Consider the following 23,167-nt stretch of genomic DNA (forward strand, 5'->3'; position numbering starts at 1 on the left):
ATACACATGTTGGCCTATTGCTTGTATTCCTGAAGTTCTCTTTAAATGTTCTTTTGGGGCCAATCATTTATCACCATTACTTACTTTTTCTAAATTGTTCTACTTTTTCTGTGTATATTTCTATTCAGTAGTTTCTAGGATTATTGTTTTTCCAAATGTATTTGATTTTATATATATTTTATATATATAATATATATTTCACTCATTTTTTATGTTGTATTTAATACAGGCTTGTTTAATATTGCTAATTATAATATTGATGACAGCGTCATTCAGCTCGGCTCTGGGCAAATTCGAGAGTAGATTAACTCTCAGTCATGTAGATCTCAATCACCTTATTGCTGAATGTGTGTGTGTATATATTGCTTGCTCTGCTTCATGATGGTGATTTGATCATATCTGACAAAGATCTCTGTTAGATCAAAACATTGCACAGTTAAAACTGCAGAGCTTGTAATATAGTGTGCAGATCTTTTGTTTGATTCTTGCCTCAGTTCGTTTTTATGCCACTGAAGTTCTGCAGTCGACCACTAGATGGCAGTGATGACCTAAAAACACGGAGCTGCTGTCAGATAATCACAATCAACCAGTTTCTTAAATACTGTGCACACATTGAGTTACAGGCATTTTTTTTAGCACTTTCCCCTTCTCACGCAGCCTTTTCTCTCATATCTTTGCTTCACTTTGTCTACCTCTTGCTCATTGTGCTTACTCCGTGTTAAATCAGATAATTCAGTATTTGTGTGGGCCGGTTTCTGTAGTAAAAAAGAAAACAATAATAATAAACGCAAATTAAACGCACAAATAATAATAAAATTATCAATAATATAAGGATCATCGATGTCATCAGATTCTACGTCTAATAGTAGTGTTGCTCAATCCTGATTGGTCCCCGGAAATCCATGAGATCATCTTTGTCCAACAGAACCGTGTTCACTTCAAACCAGTAAGAAGACAAAAACACAAATCCAGAAATCTGTCCTGTGAAAAAAAACTAAAACCATTAACACAATAACAGACCATCACGCAAAGGTACAAGTTGATCATTGAGAAAAGAAAAGTTTCTGATTCAGGGTGTTAAGACAAAATCCCAAACATCACAAACTACTCGCTACAGTGTGTGGTTGATATTGTTTTCACTTTGTGACAGTGTGTGGTGTTATTACAAAAGGTGCTCTTGGAGACACCTAGCGGGAGCTACCTCAGTTTTGGCAGTTTTGAGTACTTTGCCGGGTGTTTATATGTCTGTCTGTCTGCTTGTGGACAGATTTTGCCCACACGATAGCATCACAACCGTGCAAGATGCATTCACAAAACTTAACAGGTGTGTAGTTGAGATCAAACGGCGAGTTCGTAGATGGGTTTGATTCGAGGAAGGCTGCTCAAAGTAGGGGGAAGGAAGTATGCCGCCGGTCTGGTTTGGTGTCATCCTGGTGTGATCTAATCCTAAAATGGTCTCTAGTTTATACCTGCTCATCTTCTGCAGGGTTCAGTCCAGTTAGCACACATTGGATGAAAGGTACTTCATTTCTAAATTGAGCTTTCCTTCGGATTATGGTGTTTGCATGTCTTTTTGTCCTCATGGATGTATTATAGTTATTGGATATCAAAATTGATAACAAGAAGTTTTCCAGCTTCCAGCTTGCTGCCCGCTGAACATGCACATTAGTGTTTCTCCTGCTGGCCGCTGAGCCAATAGACTTTAAATTGGAATTGCAATACAGACTTAAAAATCCCCCGTTTAGGCTCCCGCAAAGTTTTACAAGTATAATACCTTCATGGACTAAAAATGTACAATCCAAAGTGTAATGATTGACCTCGTGGCAGCACCGTATCCTGTCGTATATATAGTTGCCCTCTCTGTGAGGCTATGATGTTTGTTTTGCAAAGAAACCTAACAAGCTTTGCTGCGTGGATAATCGTACAACCTAAACGTCCGAAATGTACATTAATGTGTGGACACGTTTTGGACAACACAGATGAAGTTTGTTGAAAAAGTAATGCCTGTTTTTATTTTTATTCTGTCATTAAGGATGTTTTGTTGTCATTTTTGTTCAGTGTAACCGCAACTGGAAAAAAAAAAAAAGTTACAAATAAAAAGAAAGAATGCCTTACAATTTGCATATTAAGTCTATCAAAAGAAAGAATGAGGAACAGCAAGCTCTAATACCTTTACTTTGTGTCAGGCTGCCTGGCTGTCATGCGTTTTTTCTTGACTGTCTGCTATTCATATTCACACGAACATGTTTTAGCTTCACTCTACAGACTGTGTCCCTATTGAGTCAATGACGGAAAATATGCTGTTAGTTAGCATATACTGTATTTTGTCTCCTTATACAACTTTTGTTCCAAACTTCCCTAAAACTTCCTTTGTTGTATCACCAATGCTTTTCCTGTGGTGCAAACTGCTACTGGAACCTCTCTGCATTGCTTTAAAGCTGCACTTATTAATATCTTTATACAAACCACGGATCAAGGCCTATTTGTAACGTGAAAGGTATCTCTTGTCATGATGATCCCACAGAGAATTACCTCAGCTCTTTGGAGACTTTACTCTCTTTTAGCTTGTTGCTGTTTTGGTTCATCCATACCGCTATCATCAATCTCATTTCCAGCCCCATTAAACTCAGTAAAACAAATACTCAGATAAATCCACTGTGCGCTACTTAAACAGCACTAAATGACAAAACGACACGGTTAGCAGCTAGCTGGTGAAGAGGGAAGATCCAGATATTTTTCTCAGTAGTTGGTGGAGACCAAAAAGGGACTCCAAATAAATGCTAATGTTGTTGCATCTTTGCCAGATATACAAAGGCAACTGTATGCTAACATTATTTAGTAATAACAGACGTTGTGTAAAGCGTGTTATGCTACTCCCATGTTGCCTAAAAAAACTGTTAATGCAGCTTTAAATGGAAAGGTCACTTAATGTTTAATTATATGGTTAAGGGACAACAGTTAAGATTTAGCCATTCTGCTAATACTGGGACATATACAATGTTGATCAATGTGGTTTGTCCTCGACAAACCACGTTGTAATGACCTGTAAAGGACCTCTGGTAATGTCTGCGTCTAAAATCTGGCAAGAACCTGTGACACTAAAATGTGCTTTAATCATTACAGAGGCTCCAGGGTAAACCATACTGTTTATAATCCCTCATTATTAAAACAGACACTAGGCCTACATGATGTATCCCTATGTTTGCAGTTTAAAAAGACATTGACCTCATATGAAGTCATGTATTATGACTTTTGTTTGTCTAATCAGCCTATGACTAAAATGTGACATTAACATACTGTAGAGAAGTTAAGAGTCTGGAAACTGGGTTTCCCAAACTGCACACTGAACATTAGCAGTATGATATCTTTACAGGCGGGGCTCCCCTGTTGCAATACGCTCTTAGGAATGTTAAAACAAATTAGATTGCTCCGGGCCAAAAGAGTCTGCCATCTTTAACGAGTTCCTCGGAAGAACAAGTAAAAGTTTATAGGGGAACTGCCGCTTAACACCGCTGATCTCCCCTTCCTTGTCTGTTGTGTATGACTGTGTCATGAAAACACAGCGCTGTTGCCAAGGAGATCCCCCCCCCCCCCCCTCTCTGCTTAATGATTGGGGTCTTTGTCTGCGCCTTAGGCTTCAGGTTAAACATTTTCTTGGCACCCGATAATATCTCATCAGACGCTATGACTAACTCTCATTTAGAAGTATGGGTCTTCTGCAAAAGGCAGTGTCAAAGTCAAAATGAAAGGCAGGAATGGGAACAGTTCCAGAACTTTATCATGTCGTCATTACTGCCTTCAGCGAGAGCTCAACTGAGTCTTTGCATCTGCGACCGAGTGAGTGTGAACCTCTGTGTTTGTCATCGGCTGATCTTGCACTCCTCTGCAGCAAACTGCATTGGTTTTTGGGTGGCCAGTTAAGATCTTGTAGTTGCGGTAACTCACACCTTCTCAAAACACCTTTTATTACCTGTTTATACTGCCATTGACTGCATGCCATACTCCTCACTCTCCACCGCCCCCCCAGCTGTTAGGTACAGGTGATAACACAATGAGGGCATCGCCAACTTAATCAAACGTTGCCCAACTTGGAAGAAATCCGATCCATCTGGCAACACTGCTCTTATAACCAAAGAAACAATAGAGCGCCGAAGAAGAATGAGATTGTGAATTAAATAAATTTCCATTACAGGGTGCCAAGGTTCACCTTTGGGATGAAGGTGAAGAGCCTGGACATCCGGAGGGAGCTTGGAGCGCTGCTCCTTCGTGTGGAAAGTATCCAATCCAGGTGGTATAAAAATGTGATTATGAGGATGCCAACTGGATGCCTCCTTGTAGAGGCAGTTATTCCGTCACATCCATCTGGAAGGAGTCCCCCAAGCTGAGCCAGAACACACTTTCAGGGTTATAAATCCCATCTGGCCTCAGCAACATCTGGAATAAGTAGCAGGCGGTCGGAGCTTAGCCCGCTGCCACCAAAACGCCAATAAGTAGAAGAAAACGGACAGATATACTGTAAAATTACACAGATTCATCTGGTCTGCCATGTTGTATGCAAATTGTTTGAGAGTCACCTCTCAAGCTGATGGGAAGTATTTAAAACTCAAAATATAGGGTTTTCAGATTCCATTGATCCTTTATAATTCCTTAAAAATCCTTAAAAGTAACACTCACAGCTCACTGGAAAGCAATACATTGCATAGGATGGGAAATGACCACGGCCTCTTGACGGCGCATTACATGGAGGTGGCACGAAATGTGTTAAAATTAGGTTTAGGAAAGAAAATATTTTGGCTCAAAGAAACTGCGTTTGTAATGTAACTACTTACGTAGCCAACATAGTTTAAAGTAACTCAACATTCACCTGTCAAACGGAACACAGAAATCGTTCTCCTGGGTGAAAGTCCCGTGTTTGACCCATCCCCCACCCTGACTTTTTCTATCTCTGCAGACTTTGATCAAAATGTATTTCTGTTGAACCTGGGAATTCCTGTGTCTGCCACGACAAATTAATCCAATTGCATCGTTTCCCTGGTAATTTGGACACAGTCAGCGCATTCAAGTCTGAGGCCATAGTTCTTAATATTGAATATTTCAATCCCGCCCCGAATGGTCTTTAGTCTTGTTTTCATAATGGCTGTCTGACCGCTGGCAGATGGAAATTGTGATGGAGCACCTGGAGGCCACGTGTTGACTGGAGAGGAGCTGGAAAGATTCGGGCTGTTCTTATATACTGTGGGTGGCTATACCTAAGAAAAGTAATGCACTGTAACTTATATATATATCCCACCACATTCATTTGTATGTGATCCACGTAAGTATTAAGAGCGACAAAAGGCGCATAGAGTGGAGGTTAGATGTTGGTGGGTGTATCATAAAACACCAGACATTTACCAAGGAGAAATCAGAAGTAAACGTTGATTTATTTGTCGCATTACTTCCGTACTTAAGTACTCCCTGAACATTCGTAGGAGAATGCACGAAAAGGAATAACTATTTGTAAGACATCATAAGAAACCGTTGTATGCCGATACGTTGAAAGAGTATTGGTTGAAGAACCTGTGACTGCTAATGAATAGATGAGAAAGGAAATAAGGTGCTTTCTCAATTTGAGTTTCAGATACAGGTGCTACTCAATAACCTTGCTTTCCCTTTTATTCCACATTAAGATGGCCGTGTCCTCCCATACACGATGACAGAATCACCGTGTCAGGTTTTTTGTGGTACAATTAGTATAAACTGTGGGTTGTTTTGCAGTGTGGGCTGGCATTGTCTCAGCGTCCTCACCACCAACTGTTCAGCCTCCAACGCTGTGTGGGGTCCGCCAGCGTGAAACCCTGCTGAATGAAGCGGGGGTGAGAAATCACATGCAGCTGCTTGACTTGTTCAGCAAATTAATTGATTTTTCTTTACAGGCGAGATGTGAAAGATTGCTTGCAGTTTTCCTGGAACTACAAAAAAACAAACAGCCTTCAATATTTGAATCTGGAAATAATTCACAGGTAGAATAAAGCATTACTATTACTATTTGTCTGTGCAATCAGTGGTTTTGTGCCTAAACCTCATCGTCGCCGTTTCACAATATTAAGTGTTCCAACTTTAACCACGCGCAACCTTCAGCGTCAAGATACTATGGAAAAGCCTATTTCCTCAGGTTAGTACCTAAAGGTGGTCAAATGATGACATGATGATAAAATGTATTTTTGTTCTCCTTTCTGTCACCTTTTCCGGAGGGTATTTTCACACACTTATAATTATGCACACTTTATAACAGTTCATTCAATCACTGAAGAGTATCACTGTCATTACAACTTAGGAAGAATACATAGGGTAAATAACAAAATGTCATGTCAATGGCTGAGCTTGTTGCATTGCAGCAGGAGAACCAGTAAATAAGACGCCTGAAATAGAGTGAAGGACTGCAGTTACATTACAGTCATTTTTATCCAAAGCGACTTACAATTCAGAGTCTATCACATTTCTACACCGTAGGCACAACCACAGGAGCAATTTTGGGGTTAAGTGTCTTGCTCAAGGACACGTGACTAGCAGAGCCGGAGCCGGGGATTGAACCGCCGACCCTCTGATTGAAAGACAGTCCTGCTATCCACTTAGCCACAGTCGCCCCAGTTCTGTCGATGAGCCGTGTTGTGCGAGTAAAAACAATCCAGTGGGACAATATGATCAAAGGGCTCTCCACTGGTTATCCATTTTTGACTCCATTTAAGTCAAAATAAAGCAACTGCGAGACACAAAGTTCACAGTACTATTAGGAGATAGTGGCTTGAAAAACACAAAGTTGCCATACCGCTGCCAAGCTGAGTGGGAAAGTAAAGTATGAAGAACTTCGAAATTAGAATTTCTGAAAAATTACAAAAAAATCACAATTCATTCTCACACAAAATGAGGAAAGTCCGGTTTCCCTTCATCGAAGGACAATGTTTAGAAGTCGGGTGAAAACACAGGAAGCAGTCCAACACTAAAATAGCAGGACAGAAAGTAGGGTCTTGTGGTTGAGGTAGATACATTGGCCTTTAATTCACGACTTCTGCCTCGAACACATTGTGAGTCAAGTTTTAATTATTACCTGAAGGTTTTGTTGTTTCACCATAACCAAAGCCTCTCCCTAACCTTAGTCAAATTTGTTTTAGTTAAGTCTAAGCATAAACATAGCTTCGGCCGAGCCATAAATATAGTTATTTTCGTTGCCCAAACCTAACCCAAACTTTAGCCAGAGTTACTTGTCTGAACTTTTGATCTGAATGGGAAAAAAATCAGGAATTCGTGATTTCGTGAACTTGTGTTGTTCGCAAATGTTAATTAACTTAAAGTGAATTGAATTTAGTATTAATTACACATTAATAACGTTTTTCCCCACTTGCTTGGATCTTTAGGAAGTACCCCAAGCTACAGCTACAAGGTCTTTATTCTACATTTTTCACAGTTTTTTTTCTATGTGCTGGCTTTGTTACTGTAAAGTGTGGCGCTATTGCCCATATTATCTGCTCACAGGGTTTGTGAGAGTGTACTAAATCCAAGCCCTAATGAGGGAAGACCACCCCTGAAATACCCTGCTATGCCATTAAGTCACTTTCCATATGTTAAACCACACAGAGGTGTATTGTAGTGATTACACAAGGAACTGTATAATCACAAATATGAATACATCCACTCGTCTCAGATTGTGATTGAACACATTTATCACAACTGTATTTTCATGGCTAATGAATTTTCCACAGTTGATTACATTTATTGCACTTAGTGCACACATGGCACACATGGGTGCATTCTAGTTGCATTGAAGGAAGTGTACTACGTGTCATGGCACACAAGTGTTAGTTGCAACATTTCCTAATTGGTAGAATGATTTAAAACAGGCTTAGTTTGTTGAGCAGAGACAACTTTCTTTCTCTGCACAGACTTGTAGAAGATGTAATCTTGGTGTGGTAGCAATGATTTTATCCAATATACTTTCAAAATACTTGGATTATCACTGCAAGACTTCAAAGACCTTTACTTTGTCAATCCTGCGATGTATACTGCTCTCGACTAACATCAAACGAATGGGATCTGATGAATTTATGTGGCTGTAAAAGAGAGTTTTGGGCTGAGCATGAACGGCCTCACATCTGTCCTCAATCTTCAGTATGCCATGTAATGAGATCACAAGGCCTTTGTTCTCTCCTTGAGGAGAGAAGGAGCTGGGGGGGGGGGGGGGTCTAAAGCTCAGGTAAGCTTGTGTATATGCCTGAGCTGCAAGTTGTAGCTAATGAAAAACATTAGTGGACAGCTATGGAGAATACAGTTCTGCTGCTGAACTGGGGGTCTTACTGGTGGCCTTTAAACCATTAAACCATGTGGCTGGATCACCAGGACTGACCAAAGTTTTGGAATCTCTCACAGATAAAAGCAGCGAGTGCAGCTGAGTCTGAAATTCTTTCATATCTGCACTAAACAACAGCACACTTACCATAGACTTATTCATAACATTGACTGTGTGCGTGAGCGTAGTCACTGTGACACTTTGATGTCACCCATTGGTTCGTGGACTTTGTATTTGAAGCCTCGAGTTCGTCATTTTGGCCATCGCCATCTTGTTTTTTTGGAACCAGAAGTGACACAAGGGGGTGGAGCTAAGTACAACCGACGCTGAATAAGACATTGTTCGGCGATCAAAATGTTACAATTACCTTTCATGAACTAAAAACAAACTGTTAAAGGGTTAAATTTGTAAGACGAAATGGTCAACCACCGCACCCGACAACGTCACGGTAATGACCTGACAATCACAAGGTAACCACTTCCTAAAACGTCCTCTGCTCTATGGTCTGCTTGGCTCTAAATGGGACCATTATTTACTAAATGAACATTATGCTCTATTGAAGATGAATTGAAACCAGCGATTGAGACCAAAAACTCATGTTTGCAATGTTTACTGAGTAAGAAAGTGGCCAGCTGGAAACAATTGCTGATACACGTTGATTATTAGTAGTTCAAGAACATCCAAAACCACTCTGGCACTTGATTCATCACCTGCTTCTGGTTTTATATCAGAATGCAAATTTGATGTTGCCCATTTCCTGTTTTAACCAAGATATTAACAGAGCTAGTATATGCTTATCCATTCTGTCTGTTGATCTATGATTTATGGCTGTTACCGTACAAAAAGGTTCAAAGGAATATTCTGTAAAATCGTTATATCATTCGATTTAAATTTGACAATCTTACAATTCATATACTTTACACACTATCTTCACGCACACCAACAACTCATAGACAAACATCTGTGTATTAGATGATGGTAACAATCACAGAGAGCGGGTTTTGAAAACACTAAAATAATGCTTACATTGCTCCACGTACCGCTACAAAACTAATCCCATTTTAATAGGGTTGTAATCTGATAGAAAGTCCACAAAGCCGGTCGCTGGGGAGTTGCAATAATGTAAACCCCACAGGTGGATTCAATATCCAACCCCAGGAGGTATTTATTTTTGGTAACAGGGTGGAAGTCCCGACACAAGCCACATCTTATCCCCTGGAGATGGACCAGAAGCAGTGCTTCTGCTGCTTCAAAGGGCTTAGCAAGGTGAGCAGGCATCAGCCTCCAGCATTAGCTACTCAACACCGGGGTTGAAGTGGAGCTGCGATAGTTCTAACTAGACCTGTTTGTTGTTTCATGCCATAGAGAAAATGGCTTTACCCCTAACGGAGCATTCGTTAGTTTTTACTGCCGTTACACCTCGTAAAGCACGTTTTGATCTCTCCTGATCGTGTGTCGTGTGAATTCCAAGTAAAGGGTACCCCGTCCCGTGTATGTGTCCCTTTTCAATTATCTGATTTTACACAGGATTTTGTTCATGTTTAAATGCAATACTTTTACTTGATATTAAATGTAATCCAACATGTGATGTATTTGTGATAAGTTTCTAGGATGCCCCATTGGTTATTATAAAGTAGAACCACTTACTACTTGTGTTGTTTTCTTTTTTACACCCAAATAAGCTTTATTCTATTGTTGTGTTCTCAGTTCTGAAACAGAAAATGTCCCCATATACTTAGAACATCCCCATGGGTGCTATCTGTCTTTCATAATTCATTGTCAATGGAGCAGCTACACACTTTATTCTTGACGACATCACATTTTTTTGGACTGTCGTAGACCAATAGGAAGAACATGTATGACTTTTAAAAAATGGGTGTGGTAAAATCTACTCATCCACTAAAATAGAAATGTGAAATAAGAAGGAATATCACAACATTTTTTATAGATTGCCACTTTAAACACAAGTGTTTTCGAAGTTTTGGGCAAGATTTAACTTCCATATGGATAAAAACTAGGTGAATGTACACAGTCCTCAACTGTAACTGTGAATCAAGACTGACATATTTGTCAGCGCACCTTAAAAGCTTTTTGTTCACTCCCTGGGGCTATAGAAAACTAAAATTATTTTGAAATCGGCAAGAGCTGAGGAACACACAACATTCTGCACATAACACATGCATAACACGTACAAGTTTCTCTTCTTTTCAGTACCACACCCTCCAGTTCCCTATTAGTAAACACAAATTCTGCTTATTTGAATTTAACAGTGAGACATGATGACAAGGCATCATACCATCAACCTGACACATGATTCAGTCTCACATTTTTTCATTCATTTTCCTCTCCAGATCAACAAGACAGCGTAAAAATGGACTTCCCTAAAAGTAATCAGGCCTTCAAAGACTCTTTCCAACTCTCCTGTGATTTTGTAATCTAATATAGCTTTAGTCGATGAAAGTGATTGTGGACAAACATCTGATTTCTTTTCTCATAATAACCTGGTTGGTTGGATGGAAATATGCAGTACCTTAAAATCCGATGACAGACACATCAGCCACAGTCCTATCATTGCTCCATGGCATTGCAGACATTCATGATCCCAAGTGAATGACTCTTAATGACTTTGGTGAGCATCTGACTTATCGTTTATCACCAACATTAGGCTGACATTTTTGGTTTGCTGGATGGATTTCCATGACAGTTTTGTACGTACATTCAAGTTTCCTTTAAACTGAATCTTTGTGAGTTTTCTTGAACTCCGGACCACCGTCCAATTTGACCAGCAGGTCACATTTTCAGATCGTCACTTCATCCATCAAACAATTTCAAGTCCTCAAACTTACACGGCAAAATACGTAATTTGTCCATGCCACGTAGAACGACATCAGCATGCCAATGGTCAACAAACAGCAGGAGACAACGGTCTCCGTCTACCAAAATCATCATGTTACACTGTTGAAAAAGAAATTCCTTTCATAATGTGACTAAAGGGCTTTATAGGTGTAGGGAAAGACAAGGCTTTGGGTTCAAATAAGTACTTTGTTATGGTTAGAGCACCTCCATCGTCATGATGACAAAACTCGTCGCTATGTTGTTGTTGTATTTTTAACCCAATTATCTGCTTTGACCTCCTCCCTACATGACCTTTGTGACTATATGTCACCTGCCTCCTGACTGCTAGAGGGCCTTGTTGCACGAATGTAAATGGACTTGCTGAACCGACTGAGTTTTGGTTATATAGGTCATAGAGATTTCTGAATTTGTGCTTGTTTTTTTTTTTTGCCTGAGCGCTTATCAGTGCTTTAATGGCAATATTCTCATGCAACAAACATAATTTAGCAAAATTTGAGGCAATCTGATTGAGCCACACTCAAAAAATCCGAAAGAAGCACCTTAACCGAGGTTGTGAGTTAAAATCACATATTTATGTTACAAAAAAATTCCTGGTATTTAATGATGACAGTGGGTATATATAATATATACATATTCCCATAAATTACTAATGCCTTTTCCAGAGGGCTTTTAATTTGTTAACAATTCTTTTCTGCTGATAGTATACGTGGATTAGCCTAAATAAATGTATTTTCAAACATACTTTCTGACAACATACTCAAAACACAGCTAGAACAGGTCATGCAACCTAGACAACTGCGTCACTCAATTAGTAATTACCATATTTCTTACACTCCTTGGACCTCTCATCTGACGCATGGAACACAAGCGTGTGCGTGTGTGAACGCGTGCATGTGCGCGTGGGTGCGTGTGCGCTGATTGTAGTCTTCTGTATGTTGAGGCGTTCATACATCTCTGTGCAGCCAATAGGGAGGCTCCTGTTAATCCCAGCTCGCTAAATAGGCCGGTGTGAGTGCAGCGCTGAGGAGAGAGTCAGTGCAGACAGAGAGGCAGAGAGAGAGAGAGAGAGAGAGAGAGAGAGAGAGAGAGAGACTGCAAGTTTCTGTTTTGGAGATGTCCGGTATTCAGCAAAACTTTCCCATCACTTTACTGCATTTGGGAGGTTTGTGAAACCCCGAAGAGGAGACATAGCGACCCGCTGTCTGCGTTTTCCACAGTTATCCCAACTATCACCGGCTCTTCTGAGGGATTGCGCGGTGCAGCATGTCACATTCTAGCCCTACACACTCCGCGAACATCCCGTTCAGTCCGGTCGTCATGTCCTCCGGTGATGCGTCGGCGCAGAGTCGGCGGACCAGCGTGCTGTCTTGGGATCAGGTGCAGCGTTTGGACTCCATCCTGGGGGAGAGCGTCCCGATCCACGGCCGCGGAAACTTCCCCACGCTGTCCGTGCAGCCCCGGCAGATCGTCCAGGTGAGACCACGGTCCATCCAACTTTTAATATGGTGTTACAACTATAAAAGAGAGCTCAAATTAAGTCTCGTGGTGAAGTAGGGGAATAAAAACCTTAGTTTTTAGTTTTTGCTTTTTTGCTTTTACTGTGGTTTGAGTACCAAATAAATCAGCCCCACAGGGCAGACGTCATGCATAACTTCTTTCATTGGGACTTCTTCCCTGGGAGAGAGCCATTTAGTAAAAGCGGTCTATGGATTCAGTATAATGACACAGTTGTGTCTGCAAATCACTTGTGTCATTTCAATAAAAAAATTGTCAAAGTAAACCGAAGGGGAAAAAATAGTTTTTAACAGTAAGGGAGCTGACCATGTTGAAGAAATTCACACCCCCACCTCCCCAGAATGATAAATACACACTGACATATTTCCATATTGTGAAGTTGGATAAAATAGCATTGAGTGTGTTTCACATCATTATCAACATTAAAATCAGCTGACACCGATTATATGTCCTGTGAGTCTGAAGAGGGTTTTCGCTGGACTTCTAGAAAAAAATGTAACTGTAACACCACAAAATCACCCTTGCTTGACTCGTACTGTACATTGCCACTGCTTTCACACACTTGTGCAGCGGTAAGGATCTGTGGCTGAGCTGATTACACTTAAGCAGACATTTGATCACTCGCACATTTAACGCAGTCATAAAAGTCTAGATGATCTAACACCATGACTGCAGTGTTCCACTAGCTCACTGGATTTTCTCTTGTGAAAATGAGCAACAGATAATGACTGAGCTGCTGTTTATTTAGTAGGAACAAAATGTACTGGATGGGGGAATGCCTAGGTTGCAATTTCCCTGGACATCAATCAAATGTCTTTGCATGTACGTCCAGGTTCATATTTCACTTGAGTGAGTCATATTTTCTGTGGTGATCCTGTGGGGGAAACAAAGAGACCCTCACACATAAACATTTCAGGGGTAATCAAGGAGGCATCGATCATCTACACTGAACATCCCCACTATTGTATCTCCTTCATTACACAAGCCTGGAGCTTGCTAACATTTTTGCATGTTGGATTTGGCATTGCCTTATACAAAAAAAAGATCCTTTGGTGAGTCATAGGTCAACAGAACAAGTTTGTGTTTGAAATGCAAAAACGTCTTATGAAAACAAAAGAGGCCACATTTCAACCATTCAAATTTAGAGGTCCTACGAGAGAGATTGTGCTTTGTCAGTTTTACAATGGAGACATCTGCCGCAGATTAAAACCATCTCTGCGTCTCCAGAATGTGTCTGGTGCCGATGCCGACTGGAACATATGAAGAGCGGTATCTCTTGAAGTTGACTTCATCAAACAGTATGACTTTATTACAAATAATATATGAATTCCGTTGGCACAGTGCACCCTGTAAGTATAAAGTGGTTTGAAAAGCCTGCACACTGCATCACCATGCAATGATTCCATTATTTTTGACAAACATAATAGCGGACGCCATGTTCGCTGTCATGGAATTTGTCAAGCGGGGTTTCAAGTCGCTGCAAGTTGATTTTTCTACCATATGGCCATGAAGGGAAACCAATGGCTGCCTGGAAGGAAGGAAAAACACGCTCAGTGATCTAAACCACTATGATATGTTTTGGAAACTGGTTGACAGTAATGTGAGGCATGCGTGATTCATGGCAAATGGGCTAAAACATGCAAAACCGCCAGTCTGCTCCTTTTTTTTTTTCTTCTTTTTTAATTGTCATTTATTTTTAGCCTACGCACCAGACAGAGCTGTCTACCTGAGACGGCTCGTGTCGTCACACACTGGGTAAGGTGACCGAGCGATCGCACTCCCCGACGAGTCAGAGGAGCCCCTCTCAATGGCGGGTTTGTCTGAAGGCCACATTCAAATAACATCTGTTTGTGGTCTGGTTGTGAGTGAGCCTTGGGAGCAGTGCAGCAAGACTTTCACTGTTACTGACACCTCTGTGCTCTCCATTTCATGTCCACAGTCGTCAAAACCAGAGTCAGAATATTTTGCACTATGTTCCCTCAGCAGGCTAAATCTACAGAGACCGTATGTACCCGGTAGCGTCATACCACATGATGAAAAACACAGATATCTGATGTGTGTGTGTGTGTGTGTGTCATACGTTACATCATTTGTTGAGTGGGTTTATGTGTGGGGGTGGAGCTATGGAGGCCAATGTGTTTCTGTTGGCCACCAAGTGGCTTGTCTCTTATTCCAGCTCCGCGGGTCATCATATTTAAACTGAATGGTTTTAACTACTGGAAGCAGTACATCACTTTCCCGGATGGTAGAGAGAGCGGCCTGGATTTGAAGCCGATTGTGAGTGGTGGATTAGTGCCTGTAATAACACTGGGCTTGCGGGTCAGGCTTGACAATGTATCACTGTGGTAAGTGAAGACCGGTCGCCTGACTCCACTGTGGCCCTCGCCAGAATGTAAACCAACTCCTCACTAGGCTATTGTTGAGAATGAGCAACATGAAGACACCACATGCTCCCTGAGGTAACACTCAGTTTAGACCGTTCTGTAATGGTTTTTATTTGGCAGTTTGCTTTCAATTTCTGGCTTTCAATTAATAATTTTGCATCCGATAGCATAGTTATTTTTTACTTCAAAATGAAGCTTTCCATCACTTACTGTGTGCCGACGGTGGCAGCTACCGTTAAGGACACCGATCACTTTTGTTTTTTCCCCCAGGGGTTTTGCGACTTGAGCAACCTGGAATGAACTTATTAAACCTATACCCAATGGGTATTTATAATGTATGATACAGTCTGAGTTACTTAATTTAGGCAGCCCTTGAGCTGGTTGCAGTTTCACCTATGGAGAATAGCTGGATTTTTCTTTCAAATCCTAAAATGCTATCACAGTTACACGATCTATAAGGACGGCTCTTCTTACCATAGCTTTCAATCCCACCCGTTTTATTTTACATAGCTGTACTAGGTTCTTTGAGCCAGCCAACAACTCAAATACATTAAAAATGTTTGTGAACCCTTGAAGCACATCCTTCAAACATCCATCTCAACGAGGAGTAACAGCATCACGTTTCAGTCAACCTGATCTGAGCATACAGGTGGAATGCATAGGAAATTGAAGGACTCTTTTTAAATCAGAGGAAAAACCATCATCATCCCCAGCTGCCTGCAAAGCTACCGTGCTACTCATTGGCTGGGGTAGTTTTGGAGTGAAGACGGGAGGTCAGGGACTCGTAACTCCTCATTTGCTGTCGCCATATCCTTTGCAGAGGGATCATCTGACTCACTGCCCAGAGCTCTCATTGGTGTCCAGGGGACTATGGGCTGGCAAATGACTGGGTCATTTCAACCTGACATAAAAAAAAACACATTCAGGCCGCAGCTTAAATGAAACACTTAAAGGAAACTATTGAGACCGGTCTGGGGAAGGAGGGTGGAGGGCCTGCTATGTGTCTCCAAGGCGTTGTCAACACCAGCCTGTCTGGTCTGGCTTTTCTGCTCGAAACGTCGGAGGAAGTGTCTCCCCTCGCTCGGCTCACCAGGTGCTGGTGCGTCATTTGGGAAATGCGCTAGCCTGTTTTATGAGTGCTGAAGAGCGGGGATGGCGGGTGTGCTTCCTCGTGCGCCCCCGCGTGATCCCCGGACAGGCAGATCATGTTGTTAACTCGGACCAAGTGTTTTAAGTGTGAGGTCAGAGCAAATACTGCCGTGGGTTTCCCTCGCTGCATAAAGGAATCCACTTATCTGTGCCCTGTGAAACCCTGTGCAATTTAGCTTTACAGAAGCATCTAACCTTTTCTCATCGGATTGCGAAATCATATTGTGTCTTTACTTAGTGTTAGCTTGCTGTTAGCCTGCCTAGATTGATAGCTGGTAGGGCAACAGCAGATCCCTACGGCTCCACAAGAGTCTTCTAAAAGACAGCTGTGCTTTGGATTTCTTCAGATTTGGCCTTGTTTCGGTGTTTTTATCCTCTTAGTGCCATTAAATGATGCAGCCAGGAAGCATAAACATCTCAGGCTGTCTGTAGCTCAGACGTTTTCCCAAGCATCGCAGCAGTGCGTGTGCTCCAATAGCCAGATAAACCTTCGCCAAAGAGTGTTAATGTGACAGCAAAGGGATCCCGTTCTCTCAATGTGGTCACAGGGCCCAAGTTTAAAAGTTCACAGCTTTGTTTATGTCTCTTACAGCAGACAAGCATTGACTTGTGATTTCACACAGCTTATCTCTGTTGTATTGATGTTGCTTCTACTTCAGATATGAAGAGAGGAGTTTTCTAAATCGGGTATGCGGTTGATTAGAGCGTTGTGCAGGGTATTGTGTCCCTTACGCAACAGGATGGTCTTTGGTTAGTGACACTGATCTTTGAGCGGAGGATGACGGCCTCTAATCTGGCAATTTGTTGTCAAAGTGTTCTTTAGCAAGATACTGAAAGCCGGCCTGCTTTAGGAATCTGCCACGGGCTTTCTCCGACTCTGCAAGTAGCTTCTGCATTCACCTGCAATGACATGTTCCAAAAAATGCTGAAATCCTGCAGCGTTTTCACAGCAAACTGATTTTCTATTAACACATTTTGCTTCTAAATTTAAAAAGTCGAGACATGCGTAACTAAGTATCTACATAAACATGCGCACATTTGTAAATATATGAAAAATTATATATTTTATTGTTCTTTATTCATACCAAACTTGTTTTCCTTCCTTTGTTCTGCCATCACATTGAATGAATTAGATATCCAGGAAGATGTCCTTCATGCTTCATTGCATTGAAATTACAGCACTTGAGATTTTTTTTTCATTTTAAGCAGCAAGGAGAAAGCAGCTCACTTTTTGCATGTTCATCCTTGTATTTACTCTGTCACCCTCTTCTGGTTGTTTCCTTTTTGTGGATACCCATCATTCAGTTTTTCCTCCCCGTCTGTGTACCTTTCAGGTGGTCAGGGCTCGACTGGAGGAGCGGGGCGTGGTGGTATCTGATGTCAAGCTGAACGGCTCAGCGGCCAGCCACGTGCTTCACCAGGACAATGGCCTTGGCTACAAAGACCTGGACCTGATCTTTGGCCTGAGTCTGACTGATGACACAACCTTCCGGGTGGTGATGGACGTGGTTCTGGACTGCCTGGTGGACTTCTTGCCTGAAGGGGTGTGCAGGGATCGAATCACCGCCGTTGCCCTGAAGGAAGCGTACGTGCAGAAACTGGTGAAAGTTTGCAAAGAGACGGACCGTTGGAGCCTCATCTCGCTGTCCAACAACACCGGCAAGAACGTGGAACTGAAGTTTGTGGACTCCCTGAGAAGGCAGTTTGAGTTCAGTGTTGACTCCTTCCAGATCACTCTGGACTCGCTGCTGCTCTTCGACCGCTGCTCGGAGACGGCTATGTCCGAGACCTTCCACCCTACGGTGCAGGGGGAGAGCAAGTACGGAGACTTCGAGGAAGCTCTGGGTCACCTTCGCTCCAGGACTATTGCCACCCGCAACCCGGAAGAGATCCGCGGCGGCGGGCTGCTCAAGTACTGCCACCTGCTGGCACGCGGCTTCCGGCCATCCTCCGAGACTCAGATGAAACAGATGCAGCGCTACATGTGCTCGCGCTTCTTCATCGACTTCCCCGACATAAACGTGCAGCAGAGGAAACTGGAGGCGTATCTGCAGAACCACTTCGCGGGCATGGAGCACAAGCGCTACGAGTGCCTGGTGACGCTGAGGAGAGTGGTGGACGAAAGCACCGTGTGCCTGATGGGACACGAGCGCAGACAAACGCTGGCACTTATTTCCGCCCTGGCGCTGCGCGTAATGGCCGAACAGAACGCTATCCCTGCTCTATCCAACATCACCTGCTACTACCAGCCCGCTCCATACGTCAGAGACGTCAACTTCAGCAATTATTACGTGGCACGAGTTCAGTCACACATGGCTGCATGGAACTCTTATCAAACGTGGCTGCCTTGCAGTTGAGCAATGACTTTTAGGGATGTGAGGAGAGCTTTCTGATTTGACTTTACGTTTTTTGTAAGCTGAGCATTCATACGAGCGCTCTGTGCTTCTGTAGCAATGTGGCTTTTTTTGGTTTGGGGCCCATCGTGAACAAAAAGGAATTAATCTGTCTTTTTTTTGCCAAATCTTATATCAAAACCGTTCCACTAAGTTATATTGATTAATACTGCTGTAAAGACAAATCTAATTTGAGCCATTATAATTATGACTTTTTATTCTGTTGTCGTTTCATAACTAATGTGGACATGTATGGGAAAAATATGAAGGGTTGATATGTGACGGAGGACCTTTGCCAGGTCTGTTTCTTGTCTGATGGAGGCTTGCATTGGGTCTTTAATGAATTGTAAATACTTTGTGCGGAACCAGTTTTTTGTTCTGTCTGTGGTTTCAACTGACCTGTTTGGGAGGGGAAAAGGACCAAAGAAAAACTTTCTTGTGTAGCATAACAAACAAAGACTATGTGGTCCCAAGTGCCTGAAACTGACCAACTGTCTTTATAGCATTTGCTCTGTAATAATTGTTTTGGAAACTTTTTTTTGTTTTATCCAGGTTACTTTACATTTTTATATCCAGGGTCAGGGTATTTGTTTTTAAATCATTAAAAGAATATTATTAAAAAAATTTAATCATATGGTACATTGGTCTTTCTTTACATTAAAAAATAAAAATCATGGAGGTAAGATACGGACAAACTAATATGCTCCAGTTGACTCAAATTAGTCTGGGGATTTGCGTCATGAATACTCTCTCTCCATTCTGTGTCTCAGTAACTGTGCCTCTAAAGATCTCCCTCAGTCTATCTGTCTTGATCACACACACACACTCCTCAGTGTGTTGTTTGTGTTCCATCAGCCAGACACTGACTGGCCTGACACAAACACTTACTTGTTCAAACTCTGCCCCCCCCAGAAACTGATTCCTCTGAGCCTCAGCATATACATTAGCCATTTCCTTTCACTTGTGCATCTGACAAGGGGTTTCCTTGGCCTCATTGAGAACGGGGAGATTGCTGTTGCTTGTCTTGGACGGGTTAAGCTCTGAGGGGGCAGCTGAGGACCAGGTGGTGAAATGGGGCCGCTGGCTTTTCAGCAAATGTAATCATGCATTCCAGCACTTCACTTCCTGGATGCTCAAAACCGATCAGTATTTCATCCTTCCTTGGACCAAACATTTCTCCTTCGACATTTCATGCTAATTACTTTTGCATGGTGGACGACTTCTCGTGATTTAATAGAGCATGAAATGGCGCTGGGACACACCTGCTTAATATTGTTTCTTTCAATTTTAGAACATGCTCATTGCTGTAGCGCTCACTTATTTCTTTATAAAAATTCATTTGGAAGGAAAGCGTCCGTCTGAGGGAAATAACCCTCCCTGGGTTAGCTGTCAGACTTGTCTTCAAAAATGCTACAGAAACACTTGAGAAAACACAAGACACCCCCGGAGGGAACACGCATTAAAGTCTCAACTGAGATAGAGCTTGTCGTATCTTTAACAACCCGGTGATTTTTGCACGTGGTGGCCAGACCTCAAGAGTCGAGCAGAGAGCCCGTGAACATCTCTGTGTAACATTAATTAACAAACTACATCAAGTTGTAAATGTGTTGAAGGTTAGGAGGGGATGACTCGGTGATCCGCTGACTTCTCATCTAAAAAAAGTTAACTTGTTCAGTAAAATATCCCAAAATCTACATCATGGATTAGCAGACAATGTTGCACAGATATTCATGACTCCTAGACAATTAATTGTAACTATTTGATACATTTAGGCCCCCCTAAGAATTAATTGTAAGAACTTATGAGTATCATTAATATGTGAATTTTGGTTTAAGACCAAAACGTGCAAAACTGCCAACATTCACACCAGCCCTGGCTGACACTTTGTCAACAACAATTTGTCTTTAGTACTAATAAGCTAATATTAGCATGGAAACATGTCTAAACTAAGACTGTGAAAATGGTAAAGATTAAACCATTTTAACATTGACATTGTCAGCATGCTAGCATTAGCATTAAGCTCTATTGCTTCGGTGCCTGAGTACATCCTTGCTGAGAGACGAGTGTGGCTCCTACTCTTGATTTAACTTTAAATATAACAATTTAATTAATTTTGTGGAAACATTCTATGGTATTGAATTCTTGAGGGTGTGAAGAAAATGCCTTGATGTAGCTTTTATCCCATAGAGATTTATTTTTTTCAGCACCAACACAGTTCCCCCAAGAGTAGCTGGGGGGTTTTCTAAGTCATGCACCTTAGACTAAAGGCAAGGTTGCCCCAGTTTTGTTTTTTCGGGGCAAACAACACAGATAAATCTGACACTGTGGTTCATACAGTTTCACCAGCTCTTAGCAGCTTGGCCTTCTCACCCCCTCCTGCTGCAGTCTACGTGGGTGGGCCCTTCTGGGTTCAACTCCTCCACAGACGTTAGAACTCAAAAGGTCCCGTAATCACTTTTTTCCCTCCTCGCTATGTCAGTCTGCTGTGAAGAGTAATCTCTGTCTGACGATCGCAGAGAGCATGTTGTTCAGGGATACGGTAGGTTTGGACGTCGGCTGATTAGATTTTGAAAATGTCTTCTTTAGCTGTGACAGATACCACCTGGGGGGATTATGGGAAGAGTCAGTATGAGCTTGGAGCCTAGAGTGGTCTCCAGCGTAATATACTTTTCACCTTTGTCAGCTCTCAGCTCCCTATCCGGATATATTGGCTGCCTGGGGAGGTTGTAGAAAAACACAACATTGTCCTCAGATGAGATGCTACATGGGTGGCTGGATCTCCTCAAACAAAGATGAACGCAGTGAACTTCAAAGAGCATGTTTAAAGGAGGATGTTAAAGGAATATTTGTCATGGGAGGTGGAGTTTAGGAGAAGCAAATCAAATCAAAAGACATATATCAAAGAAAGTGGTGAGGACTATGCTTTCCCAGTTTCAGATGCCACCATCCAAATTAAGTTCCATAAAAGTACCACATGTACAAAAATCTGCAAATGAAAACAAATAAAATTATTTTATTCAAGAACGATTGAATCAGATTGATACTTATTTCAGTCTTTACAGCTGAAGAATGAAGGAAGCGGTGCTAAAGTTTTTCTCATAAAGCTGTTTTACTGGACTGGGTGGCATTGCTCCATCCATCATCATGTCGTTAGCGAGCGATTCCCAGGAACTCACGGGATTTCTATTTGTAGAATGTAAGGATATTCAGAGCGACTGCACCATGGTGATGTTATTTGTTGTCCTGAAATGCAATGGGGCTGCCTGTGCCATACAGTGGGCAATAAAAACTATGCATCCACCTTGGACTTTTCTTGCCACAAAATGAGTGAAAAAACACATTTATTGGGGAATTTCAGAGTGAAAATTCACGACATTTACGTGAAAGTATAAAATTGAATTCCTACACAAATATGTTTAGCATATGTAGATTGTAAGTAGTCAAAATCTGAGGTTGACTGTTTATTCTTGACCTTGGAAAAAGCAGCTAAGATTAGTTTCTCGCCACAAGATCCTTTAAGCAGCAGCTACAGAGCTTTCAATCGATCACATGGGCTTCATCAGCGAGTTAAATCTCTTCTCTCTGTGATGTTTAAAACATCAAGAATGTACCTGTTTTTAAGCCAACATGGACAAAATGTCTAGTTATAATCCTACATATTTAATTCTGGTTGATTTGGCGACACCTGTGGTTCCTGTTCCTTTTACGACAAGAACATCTTAATGAAACAAGTCTTTATTTATTTAGTATATAGGTCTATATCATCACGTTAGCTGTCAGAGGTATACATTCTCATTCTTGTTTGTTTTATATTAGTACCTTCTATTCCTCAGGAAATATCAAAATCCCATTTAGGAAAAGCATATTAAGAGTTATTTTTAGGTGTATGGTCCATTCTACCGTATAATACTAGAACAGAATGTGAAATGTCTGTGGTACCTGGAAGAACTTCGATTCCAGTTCCTGGAGTCTCATATAAAAATGTCATGTCATGGTTCTTCTAACACTATAAAACTACAGAGAAAGCCATAAAAGTTAAATTTGTGGTCAATTGGACAGAAATAGAATCTCACCAAACTCTCCATAAAGACCAGCTCAGTGACGAATCAATCAACAAAGTCAAGCAAATCAAAGTTTTCCTGGACTGACACAGACTGCATAATGCCTTCAGTAGCTGAATTTATTTCTCCAAAACAAGCAGAACATAAATGTTCTCATATGCATCCACTGCCCTCACTGCTTTATTTAACCAAATTAGTGAGTAACCTATAATTTACAGACAACATCACAGACGCCGAAGAGAGGCCTCGGCCTGTGTTTTCATGACAAATAAGGGCTGGAACACAGACGGCTGAGCACCGAAATTCTGTTGAGTCACTCCCACGCTGAAAGTAATGAACTGTATTTTTAAGAGAGAGTCCCAGACCACTGAGGGTGTAGACTGTAAACAAAAAGAGACACCGTGTGAGCGCACGACACAATTTTGGGAAAGATTTGCTTAATGGAAATGTCACGTCTTGGAATGGCACAGAGGAGGATTTTGGCTC

General features: G+C 41.7%; 1 protein-coding gene across 1 annotated transcript; it reads left to right on the top strand.

Moving 5' to 3' along the window:
- Positions 1-12,496: 12,496 nt before the first annotated feature.
- tent5bb (terminal nucleotidyltransferase 5Bb) lies at positions 12,497-18,584 on the top strand. Its single transcript, XM_076075303.1, has 2 exons — positions 12,497-12,652; positions 17,562-18,584. The coding sequence occupies exons 1-2, from the start codon at positions 12,497-12,499 to the stop codon at positions 18,582-18,584; spliced, it is 1,179 nt and encodes a 392-aa protein (XP_075931418.1).
- Positions 18,585-23,167: the final 4,583 nt, after the last annotated feature.

The sequence above is a fragment of the Anarhichas minor genome, unplaced genomic scaffold (assembly GCF_050575085.1).
Source record: "Anarhichas minor isolate MPS153535 unplaced genomic scaffold, ASM5057508v1 ptg000051l, whole genome shotgun sequence".
NCBI lineage: Eukaryota > Metazoa > Chordata > Actinopteri > Perciformes > Anarhichadidae > Anarhichas > Anarhichas minor.

Excerpts from the sequence above, each read along its gene's own strand:
- tent5bb (XM_076075303.1), top strand. The coding sequence starts at position 12,497 with ATGTCCTCCGGTGATGCGTCGGCGCAGAGTCGGCGGACCAGCGTGCTG. Across the intron at positions 12,653-17,561 it reads AGCCCCGGCAGATCGTCCAG|GTGGTCAGGGCTCGACTGGA; the intron begins GTGAGACCACGG and ends TGTACCTTTCAG.